This window comes from Desarmillaria tabescens (genome assembly GCF_030435595.1).
Source record: "Desarmillaria tabescens strain CCBAS 213 chromosome Unknown EV420scaffold_27, whole genome shotgun sequence".
NCBI lineage: Eukaryota > Fungi > Basidiomycota > Agaricomycetes > Agaricales > Physalacriaceae > Desarmillaria > Desarmillaria tabescens.
In genome coordinates, this window is record NW_026848326.1 from 23,594 (window position 1) to 49,124 (window position 25,531).

The 25,531-nt window shown below is 47.8% G+C and overlaps 9 protein-coding genes across 9 annotated transcripts; 6 read left to right on the top strand and 3 right to left on the bottom strand.

The window, feature by feature from the left end:
* Window positions 1-217: 217 nt before the first annotated feature.
* EV420DRAFT_1555541 (uncharacterized protein) lies at window positions 218-1,304 on the bottom strand. Its single transcript, XM_060473645.1, has 4 exons — window positions 1,124-1,304; window positions 838-1,067; window positions 615-777; window positions 218-565 (listed from the first exon to the last, which is right to left on the bottom strand). Exons 2-4 carry the CDS (start codon window positions 885-887, stop codon window positions 455-457), a joined length of 324 nt encoding a protein of 107 aa, XP_060328547.1. The 5' UTR covers window positions 888-1,067; window positions 1,124-1,304; the 3' UTR covers window positions 218-454.
* Window positions 1,305-2,502: 1,198 nt separating this feature from the next.
* EV420DRAFT_603899 (uncharacterized protein) lies at window positions 2,503-4,034 on the top strand. Its single transcript, XM_060482760.1, has 5 exons — window positions 2,503-2,667; window positions 2,725-2,753; window positions 2,806-2,887; window positions 2,937-3,981; window positions 4,029-4,034. The coding sequence occupies exon 4, from the start codon at window positions 2,942-2,944 to the stop codon at window positions 3,809-3,811; it is 870 nt and encodes a 289-aa protein (XP_060328548.1). The 5' UTR covers window positions 2,503-2,667; window positions 2,725-2,753; window positions 2,806-2,887; window positions 2,937-2,941; the 3' UTR covers window positions 3,812-3,981; window positions 4,029-4,034.
* On the top strand, window positions 3,886-4,764 carry EV420DRAFT_1695561 (TLD-domain-containing protein; the record flags this gene model as incomplete). The annotated part of the gene is made up of 3 exons (XM_060479407.1): window positions 3,886-3,981; window positions 4,029-4,258; window positions 4,304-4,764. The coding sequence occupies 3 exons, from the start codon at window positions 3,886-3,888 to the stop codon at window positions 4,572-4,574; spliced, it is 597 nt and encodes a 198-aa protein (XP_060328549.1). The 3' UTR covers window positions 4,575-4,764.
* Window positions 4,765-11,440: 6,676 nt separating this feature from the next.
* EV420DRAFT_1749498 (uncharacterized protein) lies at window positions 11,441-12,202 on the bottom strand (the record flags this gene model as incomplete). Its single annotated transcript, XM_060480283.1, has 4 exons — window positions 12,023-12,202; window positions 11,803-11,963; window positions 11,580-11,754; window positions 11,441-11,559 (listed from the first exon to the last, which is right to left on the bottom strand). The coding sequence occupies exons 2-4, from the start codon at window positions 11,938-11,940 to the stop codon at window positions 11,441-11,443; spliced, it is 432 nt and encodes a 143-aa protein (XP_060328550.1). The 5' UTR covers window positions 11,941-11,963; window positions 12,023-12,202.
* Window positions 12,203-12,308: 106 nt separating this feature from the next.
* On the bottom strand, window positions 12,309-13,103 carry EV420DRAFT_1765759 (uncharacterized protein). Its single transcript, XM_060480838.1, has 4 exons — window positions 13,039-13,103; window positions 12,834-12,989; window positions 12,605-12,779; window positions 12,309-12,554 (listed from the first exon to the last, which is right to left on the bottom strand). Exons 2-4 carry the CDS (start codon window positions 12,933-12,935, stop codon window positions 12,529-12,531), a joined length of 303 nt encoding a protein of 100 aa, XP_060328551.1. The 5' UTR covers window positions 12,936-12,989; window positions 13,039-13,103; the 3' UTR covers window positions 12,309-12,528.
* Window positions 13,104-14,445: 1,342 nt separating this feature from the next.
* Window positions 14,446-15,596, top strand: EV420DRAFT_1555565 (TLD-domain-containing protein). Its single transcript, XM_060473646.1, has 3 exons — window positions 14,446-15,065; window positions 15,123-15,352; window positions 15,398-15,596. The coding sequence occupies exons 1-3, from the start codon at window positions 14,643-14,645 to the stop codon at window positions 15,522-15,524; spliced, it is 780 nt and encodes a 259-aa protein (XP_060328552.1). The 5' UTR covers window positions 14,446-14,642; the 3' UTR covers window positions 15,525-15,596.
* Window positions 15,597-18,764: 3,168 nt separating this feature from the next.
* EV420DRAFT_1481605 (uncharacterized protein) lies at window positions 18,765-20,222 on the top strand (the record flags this gene model as incomplete). The annotated part of the gene is given in 6 exon segments (XM_060469783.1): window positions 18,765-18,793; window positions 18,813-19,076; window positions 19,112-19,178; window positions 19,226-19,455; window positions 19,517-19,668; window positions 19,966-20,222. The coding sequence occupies 6 exon segments, from the start codon at window positions 18,765-18,767 to the stop codon at window positions 20,220-20,222; spliced, it is 999 nt and encodes a 332-aa protein (XP_060328553.1).
* A 1,018-nt stretch (window positions 20,223-21,240) lies between these two features.
* On the top strand, window positions 21,241-21,626 carry EV420DRAFT_1481606 (uncharacterized protein; the record flags this gene model as incomplete). Its single annotated transcript, XM_060469784.1, has 2 exons — window positions 21,241-21,355; window positions 21,412-21,626. The coding sequence occupies 2 exons, from the start codon at window positions 21,241-21,243 to the stop codon at window positions 21,624-21,626; spliced, it is 330 nt and encodes a 109-aa protein (XP_060328554.1).
* A 120-nt stretch (window positions 21,627-21,746) lies between these two features.
* EV420DRAFT_1695574 (uncharacterized protein) lies at window positions 21,747-22,960 on the top strand (the record flags this gene model as incomplete). The annotated part of the gene is made up of 2 exons (XM_060479408.1): window positions 21,747-22,228; window positions 22,294-22,960. 2 exons carry the CDS (start codon window positions 21,747-21,749, stop codon window positions 22,958-22,960), a joined length of 1,149 nt encoding a protein of 382 aa, XP_060328555.1.
* Between the last annotated feature and the right edge of the window lie 2,571 nt (window positions 22,961-25,531).

Below are 25,531 nucleotides of genomic sequence, written 5' to 3' on the forward strand. Positions count from 1 at the left end.
AAGTGGCCGATGCCTTTGGGAAAATGGGGCGGTATTCGTTGCTTTAATACTTCTACGGCGGGAACCGCACATCCAAACGAGACGCTTCAAGGGGGTTATCGACTTGACCTTCGGGATACCATATTCGCTGTTCTGTTTCGATTGGAAAACAGGACTGCACTTGTAGGGAAGGTCACCCCGTTCGACGACTGAGGTTGCCAGGCCAGTGTTATATCGATCGGGCAGTGTGGCTTCCCCTCCTCAGAGGGTGATACGTGGTATTTATTTCGTCCCGTCAAAGGGGGCAGCGGCGAGAACTAAATTTCATTGTCTTTGATATCAGACGGGCGGGTGGGCGAGCTACCAGGAAAGTAAATTCAAAAAGAGTGCCATTTCCAGATGTGCGGTTCTGGAATGTTATCCACAGTCAAGTCGAGAAATACGTCTTTGCAAGCACAATCTCTCCCTCAACGGTCTAGCTCATTATAACAACTCTGGGCAGAAGTATCATTCGCCAGTAGCTATTCCCATGCTCCCTCTGGTACCCAGCGATCACTTTCGACTGTTGTTGAATTGTGGGCTGGGCCTGGTGTGACTTCAGCTAGTACCTATGTCTATAATGAGGCAAGACCTACGCGAGACCACGGTGATGTTCCGGATTTTAGGGCTGATCTCTGGCCACAGATGTGACGGAATATCGACATCTCGTCCAGCGCAGATATCCATTTCGTTGGTTTGAATGACAATTGACGTTGTGTTGATATTGGGGAAATGGTTGAGAAGAACAGCAACCAAATCCTGCATAAGACGTAATGTCAGGACGTATACAATCATCTACAGCTTTGTGGGCGCGCGCACCTGATACTGAGTAACATCCGACCTCCGAACAAAAACTGTGGCCTTGGCATCCGTGGCGACGATGTAGTCGTTCGACTGAGTAGCGTCCTTTGATTCAGCAGCGCCCATTGTTGTCGGGTGAGAGGAAGGAGAGATGGAAACGAACAAGGGACGTAATGGAAAACTACGTAAGTCACATCATTGAGCGCCTATTATCTAAACTTGTGACCTGACACGGCTCGGATAGGCGCCTGGGTGTGCGATCACTGTCAAATTGGAAGCTCTTTTTCATAATTCCTTCTTTTACCTCGTCGATATATACGGTTCACCGCCCCGTCTTTTTTAACGGACAGGACATTCACAGAGAGTAAGCATGGCGACTGAGATCAAAGAGACGTGTTGATGGGAGGGTAAGTGATCGGTAATAAGGTGGATGATATAAGGTATACACAGAATGTGTCGACGCACATGGCAGCAGGGAAGAAGCCGGCGGTTGTGATCAAAGTTGTCGACTGTGTTCTTTTTATGACTCAAGACTCAACAGAGGCCCTGTCAACTCGGTCTACTGCCCTTGAGTTCTCGTTGTGCGTGTGCTCTCACTCCTACCTAGATCAATAATGTTTTTTTGCCCGAGTCCGAGATATCACGCCCTCTGCATTAGTACGGAACTACGATGATATCGCCATGGAGATTTATCGTACTATTTTCCCAATAGTCGATATTCAGGAGAACCTGACAGGATTTTAGCCCGTGAGGAATAGTAACGAGAAGTTCACTGTCTCTTGTCTACGGCTTATAAGTTATCTGTGGACCTTAGTGAACCTTGGGAGCGTGTGTGTTTGAATTAGTAGTAAGATTGATACTCCCTTTTTGCCGAGAAGGCAGTTTATTGTATACTTTTCAGTCGTGGGACACGAAGTATAGTGGTAATGTCTTCAGTTTGAGGTTCGACACCTCCTGTATACTATAAAAGTAGTGATTTTTTTTTTTCTCCGAGAAAACTTCATCCTTCATCAGATTCATTCCGAACACGTCACTAACAAAAGACCCATTCAGCTTCACCGACCTCAAAACAAAGACAATGCACCCACGGCACTTAATCTCAGTAACCCCCCCATCGCACGTCTTCCCGGTCGGACCGCACGAGCTACACCCATCTCTGCCGATACACAGGCCTTCTCTCCCGCAGTATGTTCTTCCGATGAGGCTGAGGCAAGGGAGAGGAGGATGGTGGAGAGCGTTGTAGTAAGAGTTTTGCTGGAATGGTGGGAAGGGGTAGGTTTTATACGAGGATTTGATCATGATATGGAGACGCGTTGATGGCGGGGCTGTGTTCAAACGCGTCGATTGTACAAGTTTCGAAACTGGTGGAGATGGCGTTGATTTTGAACATTGGCAGTGTCCGATGATAGTTCCCATATCGACTATCTAGGACAGGACTGTGGAAAGCAAAAAGTCGAGGAGGAGGAATGAAAGCTTTGGTGCGAGAATAAATTTTAGGATGACACTGAACAAGAACCCGTACAGTCGTTCATTAAAGGCAGTCGAATATAGCTGAGTCGTTCGCTGAGCATTGTGATGTAGCCAAGATGTCCTCCAATAACCGTGCAAGCTTTAGAGAGCCAGGGGACTCGGCCCGAGATCCGGACACTTTGTGGCGATCTGCGCAAGCAGATGTACACAACGATCACAGCCATCTCTTGACATTCGACCACGACGATCCGATTCTTATTCCTGCTCTCGAGGCTACGACACACGAAAATTACGAACAGAATTCGTTTCTGAACGAACACACTGCAAAATCGAAGGACTTGGCCAGCGACAGAAAAGGCTCCGAAAGCAGCCACTCTGGTGAGCTCTTTTTGCCGAAGGAGATCATCCAGGCTCATCGAATCATTCGCGGGACAGGCTTCCATTACTATCACTTCGGAGCAAAGGTACGTCCATTCTAATGAACGTGTAGCGCTCTACTGAAAGATCTCTGTACAGCGAGCACACTCGATACGTGAAACCACGCGACGGAAGCGAGACAGAAACAGTTGATTGAATTGGTTTATGTAAACATATAAAGGTGCGTCTCCTCGCGACTTGCAAAGAGGCGTTTGCTGAGCACCACGCAGCGATCATGGCATCATCGACACCTCCGCTAATACCGCTCCCGGCACCAGAATCCGAAGAGATGATCGACAGATTCGCCACATTGTTCTCACCACCCACACCTCACGCATCTCCCACCAACACACCACCGCCATCCACCTTCTCCATCCTTACCGACTCGCCCCACTCCCCAGACGGAGAATTCGGCGCCTTTGTCTTTGTCCCGCCCTCCCAAGACCCACTAGCAACTACCCCATTCTCACCTGTGCATACAGAGCCCCACACTACTCACGCGTTCTTCGACGAGGCGAAACGTGCGCAGGAGCGGAATAAACGGGATGTGCTGGACGAACTGTTGCTAGACGAGCCTTTGTTTCGTTCGAAGGACCTGTCACCGCCACCGCCACCACCTCCACCAGTTGAGATTGACATGACCTCAGATATGGATGACGACTTTTTCAGTGCCAAAACATCCAGTCTCTCATCTTCCCTGGTATCCATCGCACCCTCGTCTCGATACCGCCACTCCCCTCCCTCCCGCACATCCACACTCTCAGCAGCGACGCCCGCCCCACCCATAGCATCCACCTCATCCGTCTCACTTCCCATCACACCCCACACACAAACCCTCCCCTCCCGATGGATGAGCACCTTCCTCCCACCCTCCTCGCCCTCCGCACGCGCAACCCTCGACTCCCTCTTCGACCACCACCACCTCGACCCAGCCCCGCCCCGCCCACACTCCGTCGTCCCCGTCGAGATAACCCACGAGAACACCCTTCGCACCACACGGCAGCTCCTCCGAGACGTCCTCCTGTGGTGTACATCCCTCCGACGGGCGCACCGGGGTACCGCGGGGAAGGGTACGAATGGGATAAAGGCTTCTCGAAGGACCTAGAGAGGGAAGCTGGCGAATAAGGAGAATCGGCATGAGAGGGCTCCGTCGGCTCCTCTTCCTCCTCCCCGGCGAATATGGGAGATAGTATCGAGAGGAAGATGGGCGACGTGGAGTTGAGAGGGAGGAGAGAGAATACGGTGGGCGTGTTGGATGCTGTGCTAGCGAATATGGTGCGTACACACTTCGTCTTGATGATCTTGAGCTGACCTGGTTACAGATCCGCCCGCGTCTCCCAGCTCTCTCCCGTCTCCCACGCACATGGACCCTTCTCTACTCCCTCGACCAGCACGGTATATCTCTCAACACACTCTACTCCCGATCCGAACAACCCAAACCCGCAGGTGCACTCGTCGTCATGAAAGACGACGGCGACACCATCTTTGGCGCGTTCGTAGGGGATGGAATTCGACAGAGCAGAGGGAGAGGGTATTACGGCAGTGGTGAATCGTAAGTCCTATCCCCTTCCTCCCTTCCTTCGCTCACCATTCGCAGATTCCTATGGCGGTACTCCAACTGCAAACTCTCGGTCTACAAACCCACCGGCCGCAACTCCTACATCGCCCTTTGCGAACCCGATTATCTCAGTTTCGGCGGCGGGGACGACGGGGCGTACGGGCTCTATATTGATAAAAGCTTGTTGGAGGGCTCCTCGGCGCGGTGTGTGACGTTTGGGAATGAGGTGCTTTGTTCGCCTGGGAGGGCGAGGGCAGGCGGGGCGGTGGGGTTCGAGTGTGTGGGGTTGGAGGTTTGGAGGGTGGGGTAGGGTGGATGGGACCCGTTTTTCGAGGCGAGTTTGTTGTAGTACCGAATTCGTAGAGAGTCGCGATTTCACTCCGTTACATCTGCTTTTGTAACCCTCCAATCAAAAGAACTTCGTCCTCGCCGGACGTCTCTTGCTACACGTTGAACTCGTATTACCTCTCCTGTAGGATTATCCTGAACACGAACACTCAATCTTTCCATACATTTCATCTAAGCAGGACTACAAGCACAAAAGGCGCAGTGGTTCCCTCCCTCCCCACGCCCTGTCAATGGAAGTTCGACTCCTTCCTCGTGCGCGTCTGGTCTATGCAATTAACATAAATCCTTTTACCGGGACGGAGCATTGTCAAGTGATTTCTCTTGTGAGCGTGAATATGTAAGTCCAACGACTAGGAAGAATGCTGTTTTTATCGTACCTCAAAAGACATAGTGCCTCCAATGGGAGTTTGACCCTCCCCCCCTCTCCTCGTACGCGTCCGTGCATGCTTTTATGGCCGAACGAACGGAGAATGGTGGGTATTTGAGCGTCTGTAGGCCTTGAAGCTTGTGCGTCCACAGTACAATCGAGACAAGCTGGTCTTGGTGTTTTCGCGTCGTCACGTCAAGGTAATTTCGCATTTTCAGAGCTACAGGCACCGGACCTTTTCCTTCCCTGATTTCTTACACCCGTGGAGGAGATACAGTTACTAATCTCAGTCAACACCCATCTCTCCAACGACCTCGCTTCTGTACGTCGACCACTGCTTTATCGTGTCAAAAATTTCGACTGCGCATTTCGTCAGGTCTTCCTTTCCAAACAGCATGCGAACGTTGAGTCACCTCGCAACTGTGGACCGTCCGCCGCCTGCGCGAGTGCGAGTGTGCTCCGTTGTCGTCTTTGACAGTGCAGTTGGCGACACATATGGTAAGGAATTGGCTTACGAACATGTCGGCAACTTGACTGGTTCTTACACATTTTATGCGACTGTCGACAGCACCCTGAGAATTAGAGCGACCAGGGGCGGGAGCGAATATCAGGTTTAACGACCGTGGAGATCGACAGCCATTGTGACGGTAGGGGAAGTCGAAGTGGATCCGCGCAAGGCATGTGAATGGCAGTGTCCACGCTGATTCTTCTATATACAAACGGCACTAAATCCAGAAGAATTATCAAAAGTTTGAACACAAGAACATGTGGAAACGACATACAGATCATTTACAGAGAAACGGTTCTCGCGGAACATGGCCTGTAAGTATCTACCAGGATGTGAGTTAAATTTCTGACAAAGAGAAAAATGCATACCTAGTAGGCCAGCATATCGTCTAGTTCGTCTCCCGCCTCTGCACGATCTCCTGCAAAAGTATTCATTGCCTTGCCAAGTGAAACGACCCTGATGAACCCATGTTGTAATCTAGAATCAGTATTGAGCCAAATTGGTAAATTTTAGTCGTATTTCTGCATACGACACGGCAGAATTTTTTCTATCCTAGACAAATATTCGGTATGGGTGCGAGTGTGAGCGCATGACTGAACTGGGGTGATCGCGCAAAGGAACTGGTGAAGACGAAGACAGTTGTTGTACTGATGGAAAAATGACATCTGCATTCCAAGGCATAGTATCTAGCTGGCGCAAGTCTTGAATGCAATATAACGCGAAAAAGCCAATTACGCAGCTCAGTTAGACTATGCTACCACAGGGAGAACCAAGGAGAGAACTAGTCGGACTCTAAGTGCATTATGCGTGACAATCGGGGGATGACGCATCACGGATTGTGACACGTAACATGACATCACCTTCCTGCCGATGACCACCACCAAACCACGTCTCTCATCAATAGCCTTCCAGCTTCTGACGTGTCATTTCTTTTTCCATTTTCTTGAGGATGATTTGAATCGTGAATACAGTCCGCCGCAGATGTACAATGGTGATGAGCTCTCTCGTTCGATCTTCTTTTGGCCCGACGGTCCAGAACAAGGTGAGATATCAGCCGTATCGGCATTATGCCGTCCCCAATGTTTTCATAGCAGATCTTGTAACCGAAAAGTCTCGCTCTCGTCATGTCACACAGGCATCGTCCTCGTATCGGTGCGATAATTGACCTCACCTCCAATCTTAGCGTATATGCATCCCCAGCACTGCCAGGACAAATACCTGTGGCTTCGCTCGATTCAGTGAAATCATGCACGGCACTTGGAAATGATAACAATACCAGTTTTTGATTCACACAGAGATCTGAGGTTGTTGTAGCTCGAATTGCATTAGATATTCTAGCACGACATGTGGTGATGGCAGGCGTACGTGATGTTGTGCCGGTCTTCTAGGTACGCTGTTCCTCCTTATCTACTTTCTCGCTCACATCATCGCAGATATATGCGTGTTGTGTCCTCTAACAACAACCGCTTCTCCCATGACAATTTGTATGTCCTTCTCGTGCGTCATTGAACTTCGACATTCGATGATGCTCTGACTCATTGTTGGCTTTGTGTGACAGCTACCATTTACATGTTCTGGGTGCGTCTGCTTTCACGTCCCTTCCTTCCAATCTTCATGCAAATGCCAGTAGATCACCATTTCGTTAAACATAATATTTGAGGACCTACGTTTTGTCATCGGAAAACATACCTCTGGCGGCGTCCTGCCGTGGGTATTATACCTGCACTTTCAATTGGTAACGTCAGTCTCTTAGTCTGCCATCGTTCTTAGATTCACGTAAAGACATCTGGCAGGTTGAACGCGCCTTCTGGATTACCATAGGAAACACGCGTCTCATCTAGTCAAACTGGTAATATGATACTTTTGCATAGCCATGAACCCACGACCAAATGATAGTACGTTTATCCTCTAGGGTGCATTGGAGACCGGAATCTCACACGTTCGTCCTACTGTTATAAGTCGGTCCGAAGCTCGTTAAATGAGGTAAAAACCTCTACCATCTCGTCAAGCTCGATTACCTATAATGACACGTAGTTTCAGATTTATGTGTAGTGGGAGCGTGCATTGTTCGATAGACTGTAATGTCGAGCTTTCACCCCGGCATGCAACTGGTTTGAGGCGTATAAACGTAATACAATATCAACACGATGGCTCTACCTGAATTCAAATGTAACGAGGATATTCCGCGACGTAAACGAATGATAGGAATCTGATGTCTTATGCATGGTTCGTAAGACGTAGGGTTGCCTTTCGTGAAAGCAACTTTTCTTGCTCGCATCCCAAAGATCACTGATGTTATGGCCGTTGTTGAAGGATCTCCACAGCCCATGGGGATGGCTAGATCGGAGTTTGTGTACGACTGGGTTTGTCCTGGAAGTAGCACGTTTGGTTGGTAACCACTATATAGATATGGCTAAGCGGGTGAGGTGGAGATGCAACACGTTGAAGTAGGCATGTTCGTGTTCTCAAGATGTGTCCTCTTTTTGCAGACGAAAAACTGCCAAGGGGAAACTATAAATTGTGTTGAATCGTCATAGTGCAAGCAACAGTAAACAAACGTTTTCCTCCTCTCGCAGGATGGCGAGTCGTTCTTTAGGTCAAATATCTGATATTTTCCGGCAATGTGGAGATGCAGGGACGGAGTGTCAATGTAGATGGGTTTGGTGGTTGAAGTCAATTTTCCCTTTATCAAGATTACCAGACATCTCTATGTCGTTACCGCTCGATGAGTGGTTATTTATTACTGACATTTATCCAATGTGATTACAGCCAAGGAGAGGTGTGCGCTCTGCCTTCGTCGAGGTCGACTTCCACGTGTAGCATCTCCAGATGGCTATAGTCGTGCTGCCGAGGGCTTAATAACTTTGTCTCCGGGATGGGGACTAGACTCTCTGTAAAGTCTTTCTTCGTGGTGCTTGAGCATGGCTGGTGCCATGGCAAATGTCGCCAGCCACAATGCACAAGCGCTCAATTCCTCGCAATCTCGTCGTCTAACACGGAGTAAAAGATCTCTTCGCATGTAAAATTAGAAAAAAACACAAGCTGATGTAGCAAGAACTTCGACACCAGATCAACGTTTTACTTCCATTCCTCCCCATTCCAACACCCTGAAGAACTTCTTGTCTCTCATCCCATCGCAGTCTACCCCAACAATACTGTGCCAAAATTCAACGCCCTCGGACGCCCGAGAGAGTGCTCGTTCCCATTTTTCCAACTTCTCCGAGATTTTCTTGAATAACATGAAGACACGGATCACTACGTCTGGTTTGGGCTCGATGTCGAGAGGCGCTGCATGTTCATACGAAGATCAGGGGAGGAAGTTCAATGCAATGTAATCGTGCTTCAGAATAAAGGGAATCTAGAATCTGATGGTTACGTGGGTAATGAATAAATGGACGGAAATTGTGATGAATGAGGTCCTTGCGTCAATGTGAAGACCGAGAGCGGCTAATGCCTTGTCGAGATAAGCTGCGACTTCTGGACTGCGGAGAACGACTGAATTCCCGTTGGTAAATTAGGGACGCAAGGGGTTAAATGGGCGAACATCATTTGGCAACATTACGGAAGATGTGGGCGGCGAAGGAGGTAAACCCGGGTTCGTTCTGTCAGACGGTTAAAGTAAGCAAGCCCCAAACGATGATCAGGTCAACTTACACAGTCTCCCAGAACAGATAAGATACTCATGTACCGGTAGTAGTTTCAGTCAGGGTATGATCGTTGTGAGTTTTGACGCTCCAAGTGATCTATTGTCCAAACTCGGGTTCTTTGATTGGGACCCCTGGATAGACGGCAGAGAATAACCAGGTTTCGATTCGGGATAATCGCACAATGGCATGTATTGGGAGGGGACTAAATAGATATATGACTGGTTTAAACCCCAGCATCTCACTGTCGTCAAGTTCAAGACAAAATGTTGCCCAGTCGGGAATGTTGTATTCGGACAGTCGGAAGTTCCACTCTAGGCACTGCCCTTCATATGTGAGAAATTGTATATCATGCGCACCTGGTAATGGCTACCATCCGACCTCCGAACAAAAACTGTGGTTTTGGCATCCGTGGCGACAATGGAGTCCTTCGGCTGTGTTATGGATCTGCCGAAATCCGGATATGCTAGCACGAGGCAAGGAGCGGTGATCGGAGCGAGGTAAGATTAATTAGGAGTGATGTACGTCGTTAGGGAATATAATGGATTCCGGCGAGGGTTCGTGAGGAGACCTGAGTGGTCCGGTTTGCGAAATAAAGGAAATCAGTAAGCGCGAAGCAATTACTGAGGGAAGTAGCCGGTAAGCGCGGAGCAATTACCGATATAGAAGGCCTGTAAGCGCGAAGCTATTACGGGCCGTGGGTGAAGGCAAGCGCTAAGCGTAACCTTCGGGTTGGTATTGGAAAGCGCTAGGCGTATCCAATGGGTTGTTCAGCAAGCGCTAGGCGTAACTGAGGGTTCACGCAGTGTGAGGGTACTGGAAGTAGTAGATTGATCAAGTATTCCTAATACAATGTTATCTACAAGTTTATATACTAAGGAAATGTTCGAGTCATTATTACTCTACAATGTTCTATAATATTCTAGTATCAATACGAAGAATAGAGAAACTAAGAGAAAGTACGAGCGAGTCACTACTAGGACCGAGAAGGCCGAGTTCGGGCATGTGTTGACTCATGCACCGAATCAGTGGATACCCAATATCCATAACAGGCTGAGCGGTGTCCTTTGATTTAGCAGCACCCGTTGCTGTTGGGTGATAGGAAGCGAGAAATGGAAACGAACAGGGGACATAAAATAAAACTGTTAGTGAGATCATTCAGCGCCTATCATCTAAGCTTGTGACCTTCCAAGGCTCAGATAGGTGCTCAGGGGTGCGATCACTACCAAATTGGATGTACATTTTTGTAATTCCTTCTCTCACCTTCCAGATATATACCGTGTACAACCCCGTTGTCGGACGAGACATTCGCGGAGAGTAAGTGCAGCAGCTGAGATCAAAGAGACACGTTGATGGGAGGTGATCGGTAATTAGGTAGATGATATAAGGTATATGCCGAATGTGTCGACGTGCACAGCGGCAGAGAAGAAGCCGGCGGCATTGATCAAAGTTGTCGACTGTCACACGTAATGTTCTCCCTATGACCAATACCAGAAGTCAACTACACACTTCTCAACCCAGTTCACCGCCCTTGAGTTCTCATTGCGCCTTTAGTAGTCTCGTGGGGAACTGAGATCAATAATAACTCTGCCTGAATTCGAGATATCATGCATTCCCGCATAGCTGCAATGGTGATAGCCCGATTTCATTTCTTTCCCATCAACCACAGTACCTTTGCATTGTCACCCGTACTTAGTATGTAAAGGATCTACCTTAAGGAGGGTCTTCAACTCGAGAACAGAGCACGAACGGTGTACTTATAATAGCCAGAGTATGAAGAGTTAAAGACACAGCATCAAAGTAAATCTAAGGTTAAGCAGCAAAAAGGCCAAAAAGACGCATACATAGCAGTCCGAAGGCACAGGTAAACAGAAAGAAAGAAATGACGTAGATAAACGGTCCGTACTGAATCCGTATCCTTTACATAGTACCTCAACCCCATCCGGAAATATTGAATATTTCTCTGTCACAGGACACACTCGACATTGCTGGTGAACGACGATAATAACCAATGGGCTTGACGCGTGTTGTCACTTCACGCTCGTCGTTTTGACTGGTGCGGTGATGCAACGATAACGTGCGCACAATCCAAGTATGCATTGTTTTCTTTCTCCATGCCACTACGCTCATAGCGTAGCAAATCATATACGCTGGTGGCAGGCCAAATCTTGGGGAATACCTCCAAAGTAGGTCTCCCTATCCGCTTCACATCGCCTCATTAGGCTAGAGCTGTGTTGTTGCCTACTCATGAAACAGTAAGACGGTACGGAAATATGATGATATTGCAGTATGCGTAAGCGCACGTAGGTCTACTTGGACTCGGTCGTCGACAATACCTTGGAGATTTGATACGGGCATGCTACCGTACTACCTCCCCAATACGCGATATTCATGAGAAGCTGATGGAATTTCAGCCTGCGAGAAACAGCTATTGTGAAGGTGACTCACACTTGTCCATAATTCTTATCCGGCTTATCTTTGTGCTCATCTCCTTCCACAACTCGCCGGGAATATCGACAAATATCCCATCGCAAATGGCTAAATCATTGGTTTGAATGGCATAACTATTCTTATATTGAGGGTGGATCTCTGGGAAGTGGCGATTTAATGCAACGAATAAGGCCTGTGTTTCTTTTCAGAGCCTTAGGATTCATGACACTGATATACTCACGTCATATTCAGCTACATCTGGCCACCGCAGAAAAACACGTTTCGCGCCTTTGGAAACGATAATGAACCTCGGTTCGGGGGTGGCAGATGCAGTGGTAGTAGATGCCGGTGTCTCTGCGATGTTGGTTTCAGTAGACATTATCGATGGGGAGAAAGAAGACGCTTCGTGAGAGTGTATCATAAAGACCAATTCAAATTCCATTGGATATATTTAGCCCGACCTTGTGACTGATACAAATCCAGATGCCAATTTCGGGGAGCAACCTAGAACTACGGCTCTCGAAAATTGCGTGTGTTGCCTGAATTACGCCGATTACCATTTTTATTCTGTAAAAAGCCTCATGGATGCTCCGACTTACGCTCTCACTGAGCTGAGGTTGTTTCGGAGGGTGCAGAGTTCCATATTCTTGCAAATTGCGGAGTAAAGGGAGCGTGATGACATGCATCTCATCAAAGTAAACCTTATCTCGTTCTTTATGCGGCCATGCTGATGCCGTACACACATGACAGTTGTATAAATTCTCTAAGGTACAAGTTCTTGCTTCTTTCTTTTTCATTTTGCGTTGCCTCAGGGGATGTATTGTATCGACGTCTGCACTTGAGGAGAAGGATGTGGAATTGCGATGATATTGCGCTCTTATCTGAACCTTTTTGTGTGCGAGAACATGTCGAAATGCCCATTGAGACTCGGTTGTTGGTAGCACAGTAGATAATCAATCGAAGGATGCTACCTTCGCTTATATTCACTAGACCCTGATAGGAGGTCAGCCCGCGAAAAATGCTCATACTAATAATGAACTTACACTTATTCACGACTCTGATGCGGCTTATCTGTGCGCTAATATCACCCCACAGCTCGCTTGGAATATCAATGAATATCCCAAGGCAGATGTCCAAATCATTAGTTTGCACGACAATGTTCTCCTTGTCCCTCGGAAGCTCATTTCCAAAGTGGCGATATAATGTAGTAATTAAGGACTACACCTGCTTTTCAGAACACATATATCCACGGATGGCTAGATCGTAACTCACGTCATATTCAACAACATCAGACCACCGAAGAAAGACATGTTTTCCTCCACTGATAGCGATGATGAACCTCGGTTCGGGAGTAACAGTGGTATCGACGGACATCGTGGATGGGAAGAAAGAAGCTGTTTCGTGAGAAATTGGGTATTTCTAGTATGACTGTACCTAAATTAGACAGGATTGATACCCAAATTTGACAGGGACCTACAACTGTTGTGCATCCACCCACCAGCACTGAAAATATGGGTTTCGTGGCTGGAGCCATATAAAATTCATTCCGCTATGAAATCTTTGGTAGTCCGACTCGCAGTGATAATTTCCGCTCTGGAAGTTCATCTGCGGGGTGTCTGGTTTGTGATAAGTGGATGAATGGCTGCGAAGGAATTCTTCAAAGGGGAACACACGTTGCTCTGCGGTTGCACATACTGCCCCTTCAGTTTGTGCGGGTGCAAGGAAGCATCGTTTCCGTTCAATGCATATGTCGGATGATGACAGGAATGCCGAGATACCAATAGAGCACGCTGAGAAATGATTCGCTGTTTCCAATCACTGAGCCTGTCTTGAGTCCGGCATATAAACCTCTCCGTATTGGGACATCCCTAAGTTTCTCAATTATTCCCCGGGCGGGATGTATGCCAAAGCCATGTGTAGTGGGAGCATATAAGTGTTCACAACGTGGATATACATGGGCGGGGCGATTCCAGAAAAGAGAGAGTCGAAAGTCATGCGGAGAGTCATCTGTAATTCCTTCTCTATTCTTACTAAACCTGGAGACTGAACTGTGGATAGATCAAGTGATGACGGTCTTCAGTGTGGCGGCCTAGGCTGGACTGAAGATGTGGCCGACGATTTGAAAGAGAGGAAAGAAAGGACTGCATAGCATCAAAGGCCAGTCTCTAGACGGGGAGCCCACTTGATACTGTGAAACCACACGACCAAAGGGAGATAGAAACAGTTAATGGAGTTGGTTTATGTAAAAATGAAAGGTGCGTTGCCTCGCGACTTGCATAGAGGCACTTACTGAGACCATACAGTCATAATGGCATCATCAATGTCACCGCTAATACCCGTCCCAGCGCCAGAATTCGAAGAGATGATCGACAGATTCGCCACACTGTTCTCACCACCTAAGCCTCGCGCTTCTCCCACCAACCCACCCCCCTCCATCCTCACAGACTCGCTCACTCCCCAGATGGAGAATTCGGCGCTTTTGTCTCTGTCCTGCCCTCCCAAGACCCTCTAGCAACTACCCCCTTCTCACATGTGCATACAGAACCTCACACGAGTCACGCATTCCTCGACGAGGTGAAACGAGCGCAGGAGCGGAATAAGGGGACATTGTTGGATATCGAGCTCGTGGCTCGCGTGTTTATTGGTAATCAGTCACGTGTACATACCGGTAAATTTTCGTAGCTACGCTTTCTTCTTCTCTACTCGATTGACTACGTACTCACTGTTCATGTACTGCGTCAATCCCGTATTCGTGCCCTGATCCCTCGTGTGCTTCCATACCCGCTTGGATTATATCAACAGACATTCTATACGAACTGTTGCTAGACGAACCTTTGTTTTGTTCCAAGGAACCGCCACTAACTGGGATTGACACGACCTCAGGCCTCAGATATGGACGATGATTTTTTCAGCGCCAAAACATCCAGTCTCTCATCTTCCCTAGTATCCATCGTGCCCTCCTCCTGACACCCTCGCGCCACACCAACACTCTAAGCGGCAACCCCCGCCCTGCCAAGAGCATCCACATCATCCATCTCACACCGCATCACAACCCACACCCAAATGCTCCCCTACCGATGAATGTACACGTTCCTCCCGTCCACTTCACCCTCCGCATGCACCACACTCGACTCTCCCTTCTACCCTGACCCTGACATACCCGCACCCCTGCCGCACCCACACTCCGTCGTCCCCGTCGAGATAACCCACGAAACACCATTCGCACCATACGGCAGCGCCTCTGAGACGTCCTCTGTGGTGTACATCCCTCCAACTGGCGCACCGGGGTACCGTGGGGAAGGGTACGATTGGGATAAAGGGTTCTCCAAGGACTTGGAGAGGGAGCCGGCGAATAAGGAGAATCGGCATGAGAGGGCTCCGACGGCTCCTCTTCCTCCCCCGGCGAGCACGGGCGATAGTATTGAGAGGAAGATCGGAGATGTGGAGTTGAGAGGGAAAAGGGAGAGTCCGGTTGGCGTGTTGGAGGCTGTGCTAGCGAATATGGTGTGTACAGCCTCCATCTCGATAATCACACCCTGACTGACCTGGTTACACTTACAGATCCGCCAACGTCTCCCAGCACTCTCCCGTCTCCTACGCACATGGACCCTCCTCTACTCACTCGACCAACTCGGTATATCCCTCAACACACTCTACTCCCGATCCGAGCAACCCGAACCCGTCAGTGCACTTGTCGTCATCAAAGACGACGGCGACACCATCTTTGGCGCGTTCGTAGGGGACGGAATTCGACAGAGCAGAGAGAGAGGGTACTATGGCAGTGGTGAATCGTACGTCCTATCCTTTTCCCTCCTTCCTCTACTCATCATTCGCAGATTCCTATGGCGGTACTCCAACTGCAAGCTGTCGGTGTACAAACCCACGGGCCGAAACTCCTACATCGCACTCTGCGAATTCAATTACCTCAGTTTCGGCGGAGGGGGCGTACGGGCTCTATATTGATAAGAGCTTGTTGGAGGGCTCGTCGGCGCGGTGTGTGACGTTTGGGAACGAGATGCTTTGTTCGCCTGGGAGGCCCAGGGCGGGTGGGGCGGTAGGGTTTGAAAATGTTGGATTGGAGGTTTGGAGGGTGGGATAGTTTTGGTTTTTTGGAAACGAATCCGATATTGAGTGACGTCTATTTGAGACACAGAGAGTCGCGATTTGACTCTGTTACATCTGCTTTGGTAGCTTTACAAATAAAAGAACTTCGTCCTCGCCAGACGATAATTCCCAGGCTGGACGTCACTTGCTACGCGTTCAACTCGTATTACCTCTCCCTGAAACACAGAGTTCAGTATGTTCATACATTAGAACTACAAGCGCAAAAGGTGCAGTGGTTCCCTCCCCACGTGCCCTTCCGGGAAGTTCGATCCCTTCCTCGTGCGCGTCTGATCTATGCAGTTGACATTATCTTTTTAGGCCTTGCGACCGGGACGGATGCAGGCGCATCGTTATCTCAGGTAAACCATTCTTGCAGCATAACAGTGCACTTGGACCCAAATGTTTTTCTTCAAGCCCGCTACAGTGAAATTGTCAGCTTCTTCTTTGCGTTGGCGGTCTTTTCTCACGCAAAATCGCGGATTCGAGTGGTTCGTTTTGTGAACCAGAGTCTTTAACCCGGGGGGCTATGTGGAAATGTTCACTAGGGCGCGGTCTTGGAAAGGACTTGACGAATCAACCGAGAGATATAAGACCGGCAGAGATTCTTATGGGTAACACTTGGGTTTTTTTCAGGCTGCCGTGAGGGATAACAAGCTCTTCCCGAGGCCGAGAGACGTAGCGGTTCTTCTTGCCACTCTGATTCCTTCCTCGTGGGTATTGGTCCATATACTTGGGACTCAGGAGCTTAGTGCGCCTGAATGCTCTTGTTATTGTATAAGCCCTACCCGTCCGGGTCTATGCTTGGGCAACGAAATACTTTTACCGTGGAAAACGGAACACAGCGAGAGAAAGAGATTCCGATCCTCCAAAATTCCCCTATCGGCTACACATCTTGTCCCCGATTATCAGAGCAAGCGATGTTAGATGATAATCCCTACAACTATAAAGGAGAAGAGCAACGTAATCTCCACGAGGAAGGCAAGTCGTGAGATGAGCATTATTACAGAGAGAGAGAATGTGTATCCTCACGACACTGCGAAAATGCAAAGAGCAGTGTACGGGTCGATAAATTTTAAAACACGGTGCGAATGTATACCCGCTATGCGTAATAAGGCATGTTCGCTGCAAGTCAGAGGTGCCGTCCACGTATTCTTATTTTCTGCGTATTGTTAGCAGCCGCGGACTAAGAGGAAAAGACATACGTCAAACAATATCTTCAAGTTCAAGCTCATCAAGGCATATCTTTAATTCACGTAAGCTTTAGAACGTTGTTATACAATGACCTAGTGTGCACATACATTATGTTTCTGCCGGGTGTTGAGGAGAACGCGCATTACGTAGCGGCGGATCCCCCAGGTACTCTAAGGGATAACACCGAGAACCCTCACGTCCGGCATTGATCAGTTTTTCTTTGATTTCACCACCCTACTCGTTTATGAGTCAAGGGAGTTATGAAAATGGGTATTCAAGTTCCGTATATCTAGGTAGTTTTATGGGTCCTCGCGCAAAGAAAAGGCACGTCCAAGCAAGCGAACATAATTACCCTGGAATAAGAGCTCCCACAAGTGACATGTTCGTTCTCCTGAGACACCTTTTGTGCAGAGGTGTTAAATAGGTGGTCTCCTAATGCCATCAATCGACTTGAGGCCGACACAGAATGGGGATCAATGCTCACAGATCACCGCTGACGGGTCCATTGGTGTACTTATCTGTGCGAACACGTTAGTCACGGAAAGAAATATGTAATGTTCATTAGTCACAACTCACGGTTTGTCAAAGTTCCAGCACCTCCGTGGCGGATATGTGGCGATTTGTTGTGCCTTTTTCCTCCTAGAGCGAAGTTGTTAGCTTATTCTGGTTAACAGTCGAAAAAGAAGTCGGCACGGGAGGTGGGATATGCTCAAGGATTCATGGAAACGAGTACGTCTTGGGTACAGACATCACGGATAACACATTTGCAGAGCTTCAGATTTCGCGCACGAGTGTACGAACTCTGAATAGACGGGAGCGTACCTTCCATAGAAAAGGAAGAAGCTTACCTGAGCATGTAGATTAAACGCCAAGTTAACGTCAACTGAACAACTACATGGAACCTTCAGATTTGTCCTCAGCTTTTCAAACGGAAGAAAGCGAACTGAAAATTCATCCACCATAAGGCTGACCACGGCCATTTTTGTATCGTATTTTTCTGACGACTCCTTGGACCAGGTCTCCAGGAAGATAGCATGTCCAATAGATGATATCCACAACCGCCTCAGTGGTGGTCAGAAGAATGAACCCAGCAAATCAGCCCGATGCCGGACTACTGCATGCGGCACCTCGGCATGACCTCCTTTCCGCTCTCTCTGCGTCAGACTCAAACACGGCTTAACCAGCAACCACAATACCCGCTGCTCCTATATTCAGGTGAGTTAAAGCATCAAGTCTACGAGCTCTCCTCAAAAAATATACTTTATATAGAGATGTCTGCTTGATCGGCATCCGGAACTTGCCGATCCCGAGTTTCTCCCCTGCTGCGAACAGTGAGCACTCTGTTCATACTAACCTTGGATGCCAGACCATAGTCAGATCAAGATAAGATGCTCTTAAAGTGACTACATTCATCTCCTGGGCTGGACTCAAGAAGAGGTCGGAGTTTTGGAAGAGAGGAGGGAGGCATTGCCGGTGTGTAAAAACACAGGGCTACTGAATCTGGTGCGCGCACTACAATTCTCGTGGTATCAAGCTGACTATATGCACATCTACATGTAGTACTCTGCTCTCTCACATCTCCCAGGCGCGCGCGCACTCAGCCACTCCCCCGACTAGCAGAGATGTTGCTAAGCACGCTCTATTCACAGCCTGATATGCTCGCTACTGTCATTACCCCGTATGAAGCAGATACAATTTCTCGTTGCATTGTTGCAGATTCAGCAACCGCCTTCATAAGCACTCTGGCGATGGAATTTCGTATGTTCACGTCCTTCTGAGCCTTCCAGTCAAGCCCTTTATTCACTCGACCATACAGAAACAAATCTTCCGCGTACAGCCATGAAGCAGACTAGCAGATATTTTCGTATCAGGGAGGAGTCGTACAGTCGCGTATAAACGTTCAACGCGATGTGGAGCTTTTCCCCGTCTAATTCCTTGTATGTCATCGTTTTTCAGTACCAAAACCTCCAGTCTCTCATCTTCGCTAGTATCCATCACACCCGTCATCTTGGTACCACAACTCCCGCTCTCCTATACACCCACATCCTCAACGGCAATGCCCGCACCACACAGCAGTGCCTCCGAGACGTCCTCTGTGGTGTACATCTCACCGACGGGCGCACCGGGCTACCATGGGGAGGGATACGATTGGGATATAGGGTTCTCCAAGGAACTCGAGAGGGTGTTGGGGAATAAGGAGCATCGATATGAGAAGGCTCTGTCAGCTCCTCCCCCGAATATGGGAGATAGCGAAGATGGGTGGAGCTAAGAGGGAGGAGAGAGTGTACGGCGGGCATGCTGAATGCTGTGCTAGCGAATATGGTGCGTACACCCTTCGTCTTAATTTTCCTAAGCTGACCCGACTATAGATTCAACCGCGTCTGCCTGCGCTGTCGCATCTCGCACGCATATGGACCCTCCTCTACTCCCTAGATCAACACGGTATATCACTCAACGCCCTCTACTCCCTCTCCGAGCAACCCAAACCTGCCGGCGCACTCGTCGTCATCAAAGACGATGGTGACACTATCTTCAGTGCGTTTCTAGGCGATGGAATACGGCAGAGCAGAGGGAGAGGGTATTATGGCAGCGGTGAATCGTAAGTCCTGTCCTCTTCCTCCCTCCTTTCCTCCTCTCACCCTTCGCAAATTCCTATGGAGGTACTCCAACTGCAAGCTCTCAGTGTACAAACCCACTGGCCGCAATTCCTACATCGCCCTCTGCGAACCCGATTACCTCAGTTTCGGTGGCGGGGACGACGGGGTGTATGGTTTGTACGTCGATAAATCTTGTTGGAGGGCTCCTCCGCGAGGTGTGTAATGTTTGGGAACAAGGTGCTTTGTTCGCCTGGGAGGGCCAGGGTGGGTGGGGCGGTGGGGTTTGAGTGTGTTGGATTGGAGGATTGGAGGGTGGGGTAGGTGGTTGGAACCTGCTTTTTGGAGGCAAGTTAGTAGTCCGGATTAGATTGCCGTGTATTTGGGACGTGATTTCACTCTCTTACGTCTGCTTTTGTAACCCTTCCAATCAAAAGACTTAGGCATCACCTGACAATCATTTGCAGGCTGGACGTCACATGCTACACATTGAACTCGTATTACCTCTCCCATAGGATTGTCCTACGCACAAACACTCGAAGTTCATTATTTTCATCCAAGTAGGACTACAAGCGCAAGAGGTGCAGTGGTCCCTTCCCCCTGCCTATGGAAGTTCGACCCCTTCCTTGTGCTCATCTGCCAATGGTCCATGCATTTCATATATCTTTTTGTTTATGCTTATGCTTGGGACGGTGGTATATATTATTGGAACTGGTCGTCATGCATTTTTACGGGTACTTCCTACGGTGTTTTGTTTTCTCACCCAGGATAAATCTGTGCCAGATTCTTGGTTAGAAAAACAAATTCCAAGAGCAAGTAGCAGATGGATTGTATTTTCGTACAAAGACTGCGACTCTAAGGCATGTTCGATTCCCTTCCTTCCTTCCGAGTGTGCATTTGTGTCTGCTTTTATGTATTTTTTCGATGCGTGTGACTCAAACCCCCAAGCATGAGTGCAGAAGTGCTCTTCAAAAGGAGGTTTGTTCAGCGACAAATGTGATAATAAAAAGCATTATTGTAGAGGAGCATTGGACCTTGGGGACTTGAACCCTTGTGTAATTTACCACAGCCACTAGACGGGATATCTATATGACGACTGGCAAAAGGGGTGAAGTAACACATACACGTCAAAACTCAGCCACTCACCCATGTTTCCATGTTCGCAAAGTGCTATCATACCGCAAAGGCCTACCTCTATAGCTATTCCTCCATGCAATTCTTTGAGACGGATTAACGCCTTCGGGCTAAGATACACCCTGTTCCCTCGCCACTATAAGCCGTGGTCTCCGAAAAAAACTGAAAAGTGACACGTACAAGACATACTTCTTTGTGCTGTGGATTATAGAGCAACCTCTGTCGATGCAATTCAGATCGGGTTCGCATCCAGGAGCGTGTTGGGAAAGATTTACATACGACATTCCAAGGAAATGTCTGGCAAGGAGTAGCTTCGTAGAGGGAGTACCAGAATTCTAGATGGGACCAAAGTTCGTCAGTGTTCTCTCGAATGCACCGGCTGGAAGTACGTATGTAGCCCGGGTCTGATGAGAAAATAACACCTTATACTGAATCAGCTTGACAAAACTGACCTTGGTCTCAGAACACTTGGTAACAAAACAATTCAGTTAAGCAGGGGAAAGGCATACAGACACTGGGGAAGAAGATACAGCTCGCAAAAGGGCTTAGTGGTCCCCATGTGCCCCTCTGGGAAATTCAACCCATCCAACATTTTAATTGGATATTTTTTTTATGCTCAAACCAGTCAAGCAACAAGTCAATTCGCTCAAATCAGCATGACTCTGGACCCACACATGTGGCGCCTCGGCATGACCTCCTTTCTGCTCTCACTCTGTGAATCTCAAACAGGGCTTAACCAACAACCACGATACGTGCTGCTCCTATATTCAAGTGAGTGAAAGAGCATCATATCTACGCACTCTGCTAAAAAAATATACTTTATATAGAGATGTCTGCTTGTTCTTCCACACACCGAGGACATATTGCTTCGGATGATGCGCTGCTCCGTCGCATCAAGGTGCTCCTATCCCAAAACAAACCACCCCTTCCAGCCAAGAAAGACTACCTCCAATCCATTCTCTGTGACAGCCAATCCACACTATCCAAACTCAACACACAGATCTCCCTAGCACAGGAAACCCTCGCCTCGCTCAAGCGCTAGAAAAAAGAAGCAGAAACCATCATCTGCGATGCTAAAATCATCTTACACCCCATCCGCTTCATATGCAACGACATACTCCTAGAGATCTTCTCATGGTGCATATCCAGCATGTTCCACACCATGCACATCAAGAAAACCCTCGATTCTCTTAACCCCCATCATTCTCCTTGGTCCATATCCCACATCAGCCAAAGATGGCAAACCATTACCCTCGCATGCCCAATGCTCTGGTCTCACATCGCACTTGACCTCGATCAGTACGAAACTGGCTTCTCAGACGGTCTGTACATGTTCAGAGTCGGGCTATACCTGAAACGCCCACGGGAGTGCGATCTCTCCATCTCTCTATGGTCCAACTACTGCGTCAGTGAACATTCTGTACTCGGTCTCCTCAAGGCTACCATCCCCCAATGGACCGATCTCACTATTAATTTATGCCCTGAATCCATCAAATATCTCACGAAAAACTCTTTCCCAGTCCTTCAGAGATTCGAAATCAATTCTCTCATCAAAAGGAAGAATATATTCAATTATCACATACTGGAAATAAAGTCATATATGCTCCAGAACTTCGCGTTTTCCACTCAAAGCACAACGCAATGGTATGCAGCTTCCTCAACCTTCCATGGAAGCAGATCGAAACGTTCTCCTGCTCCGATGCATCCAGCCATCATTGTGTCCGGGTGCTTCGACAACTAACATCTGCAAAGAGGCTTATTCTCAGAGTTCACAAAATGAATAATCTGGGTCTGATGGACCGTGCGATCATCATGCCTTGCGTGGAGAGACTCGAGTTCAAAGAGAAGAAATGTGAAGGGTCCATGGCTCGCTTGTTCAATGCCCTCAGGCTCCCATCGCTTACATTCTTATCACTCATGTTCACCAAGGCATCTCGATCCACGTTTCCTACTAGGTTTGAGGGATCGGCAACGCTTATGAGCCTACACATCAACTGTGACCTTGGCCATTCCGATAATACCAAGCTGCTCCTTAGATTCCTCACTCTGACACCCCATATCATGCTACTCCGGCTTTCCACCACCATCATACCTGATGATATGCTCTGTGGTCTCACTCTCGCAGAGGGGAAAAAGAAAAATTCCCTCCTCCTCTCTTTACATACCCTTGAAATTGCACCCAGCATACCAGAATGTGACGTGAAAATGTTTATCCGAATGCCAGAATCTCGGTATGAAAGCGGGAGTCCTGGTGATTGTCGAAGGCTGGAACGATTACAATTCGAACAGCCTGGGGAGTTTGCGCTTTTGGATTTGGAAGATCAGGAGAGATGGGAAACACTTTGTCGTTCTTTGGATGTATTCTACGTATTTTAAGCATGTACACCATATTGTATGAGTGAAGCACTACAAATAAATCCTGAATAGTGACTTACCAGTTTACCAGCCGTGAATCCGTATCACTGAAGACTAAACTATGACTACCTGCCGCATCAGCGAATGATAAAGAAAATGAGTTAAATGTCTCGTAGTCGGGATCATTTCCTTCTCATTTCCGGAGCATGGCTAATTTTCATCAACCCATCTGAACAGTCGGTCAGGATATGGGGAATTGATTCTTGAACCCCAAGGGCCAGATGGTCAACACTTGAGCGGTTTCATGCATGCAAACTAACAACATGTAAAACAATGAAACACCTTTCGCCAATAGAAAGAAAGTCAAAAACTCGGATAGAAGGAGCCATACCTTCATCTTCAATGTTTATCAAATCCAGCCCTAAAACAATTGGGATGAAATTGCGATATTTGCATACGAGGAATCGAACCTCAAGCTGAACTGTCAAGTAACCATTCGGCCAATGGGTGCATGTACAAGATAATGCATATGGCATCGAATTGACCTCAGGCATATCATACCAAAACGCAATTGCAGTAGAGGCGTGCCGCATTAGGATATGGGGACTCAAACCCCAGCACAAGTGACATCAGGGCTAGTAGATGAGAATCCATTGAGGGACCTGCACATCATCATCAGAAAAACCTGTTCAGTGTGCTTTTGCACAGAAGAGCAGGTAACAGATGGCATTGGGGAGGGATTCATTCTCTTTCATTATATTTCCATGAGCAAGAGGAGGATGGGAAAGCAGATTAAGATTACCTGATATTCATCTTCTGAAAACCCGAGACAGACTGATGAACAACCCACAACTCACAAACAATGCAGCACTATGGATACATTTTCCATATTCCTATTTGCTTCTTCCATGTGTCATGAGTTGTATCGAGGACCATAACAGGAACAGCACATCTTTCTTGCAAAGATTAAACTGTATCCGACAAGCCTTCCAATTCCTTCACTCCTTCTCTTCCGAACACCTATTCCCCGTCATAAGCCTCATAGTTTACACAGACATAATTTGGAGTCTGCACTTACCCATACTTATACTGAGTGCTGATACATACGGTTCCCAAAAAAATAAGTTGTATTTAATACAATGGTCAAACACCCATTCCACATATGAAAGCGAAATCGTACCCCAACTTGAATGCGGGGCAAGGAAAAGGGAAGCAAACATAAATTTTGGGAAGGAATTCACAATACATAGCTGGGGAATCAAAACCCGTGCTGTCGCTATTGCACCCTTGGCTATTGTGGGATGAGAATGCATGATGTGGAATTCACTGTTAGTTCAGAGTCATGCACTAGTAGGTAATGCTGCTACAATTGTCATTACTTCTCACAATGAGCTGTCGTGGTCGCTAGGAGTAGTTTACTTCTATTTACATGAGCTCGATCAGCGATGGGCAATCAATCCAATTTTCCAGTGCCCCTCTCGGAAAATTATAGTTATACAAAAGAAAAAAAAAGAGACATGAATACTCCAAATACTCAGAAGCAAGATAATGCTCAACATCTTCCTTAGTCTATAAGAAAATTTCTGCCTATAACATCTATGAAAGCCAGGAGGAGTCAGTTATCACAATTCAGTATATATAAATAGGTCACACACCATTGTACATACCAAGCTGAACATGCACAATCTTGCAACTCATCAAGATAGGGAGATTTTCATTGATCAAGGATTTGACAGGGGAATACTTCAAGGGTCATGTCCTGGCATTCGTCATGAAGAGAGTAACAACAAGTGAGTGGATGGAAGTCTGAGATAGAGCAATATCCAATCTCTTCCAAGCAGTGTCCGCTAATGCATTTACCTGAGTTAAGGTTCTGCAGACAAGGAGGTGCACACAAGAGCATCGCATTGCTGGGTAAATCTCAAAATGTTCAATCCACCAGTTGAAGACACCTAGGTGACAACACTTTATCTCGATCATGATATATTTCACGTGTTCAATGGGAAAATGCTCGGACCGATCTGTAAAGATATTGATAACATCAGTGGGTTATCATCAACCCAGACAGAGAGCATGTAATACCTACTGGTGGCATGATCAAGTGCAAGACATGAAGAACTTCGAGAGATTGCATTGTGAAGTTTATGAAGTGCTGCGCCTGATCAAACTGGTCAAGTTTGTCTATAAATACCTCAAGAACACGTAGCCCTCCCAGATTCACCGGGGAGAGAGCAGGTGACAAATCATGGCTGGTATCTGATTCATTTTACAGAGAGACAGCTCAGTGATATGCGGCTGATGAGATGCATCAAAATTAGCGCTGAAAGGAGGCCACTCGCTGCTATCGATGGTTGTCTTGAAGCAGGAGATCTGACAAAGAGTGGGCAAGCGGGATAGGAATGAATAGAAAGCATTGGAATCATGAAAGTGTGTGTACATAAGAGTGATGGATATGAGGGAACATGATGTCAGGGAATCGATCAATCCCTGAGGTACTTCTTTCCAGTCCATCCCACAGAGCTTGATTGTATTGACATGATGGAGTGTGTCAATGAGTAAGGCAAGCTCCCTGGGAGGGGATATCATGTGATA

What these genes read in the sequence shown, in the direction of transcription:
- EV420DRAFT_1555541 (XM_060473645.1), bottom strand. Translation starts at nt 887, where the DNA reads ATGCCAAGGCCACAGTTTTTGTTCGGAGGTCGGATGTTACTCAGTATC. An exon ending in CGGATGTTACTCAGTATCAG is followed by an intron (nt 778 to 837) that starts GTGCGCGCGCCC and finishes CGTCTTATGCAG; the next exon opens with GATTTGGTTGCTGTTCTTCT. An exon ending in GAACATCACCGTGGTCTCGC is followed by an intron (nt 566 to 614) that starts GTAGGTCTTGCC and finishes AAGTCACACCAG; the next exon opens with GCCCAGCCCACAATTCAACA.
- EV420DRAFT_603899 (XM_060482760.1), top strand. Translation starts at nt 2,942, where the DNA reads ATGGCATCATCGACACCTCCGCTAATACCGCTCCCGGCACCAGAATCC.
- EV420DRAFT_1765759 (XM_060480838.1), bottom strand. Translation starts at nt 12,935, where the DNA reads ATGTCCGTCGATACCACTGTTACTCCCGAACCGAGGTTCATCATCGCT. An exon ending in CTGATGTTGTTGAATATGAC is followed by an intron (nt 12,780 to 12,833) that starts GTGAGTTACGAT and finishes AAGCAGGTGTAG; the next exon opens with TCCTTAATTACTACATTATA. An exon ending in CATCAGAGTCGTGAATAAGT is followed by an intron (nt 12,555 to 12,604) that starts GTAAGTTCATTA and finishes ACCTCCTATCAG; the next exon opens with GGTCTAGTGAATATAAGCGA.
- EV420DRAFT_1555565 (XM_060473646.1), top strand. Translation starts at nt 14,643, where the DNA reads ATGTACACGTTCCTCCCGTCCACTTCACCCTCCGCATGCACCACACTC. An exon ending in AGGCTGTGCTAGCGAATATG is followed by an intron (nt 15,066 to 15,122) that starts GTGTGTACAGCC and finishes TTACACTTACAG; the next exon opens with ATCCGCCAACGTCTCCCAGC. An exon ending in TACTATGGCAGTGGTGAATC is followed by an intron (nt 15,353 to 15,397) that starts GTACGTCCTATC and finishes CATCATTCGCAG; the next exon opens with ATTCCTATGGCGGTACTCCA.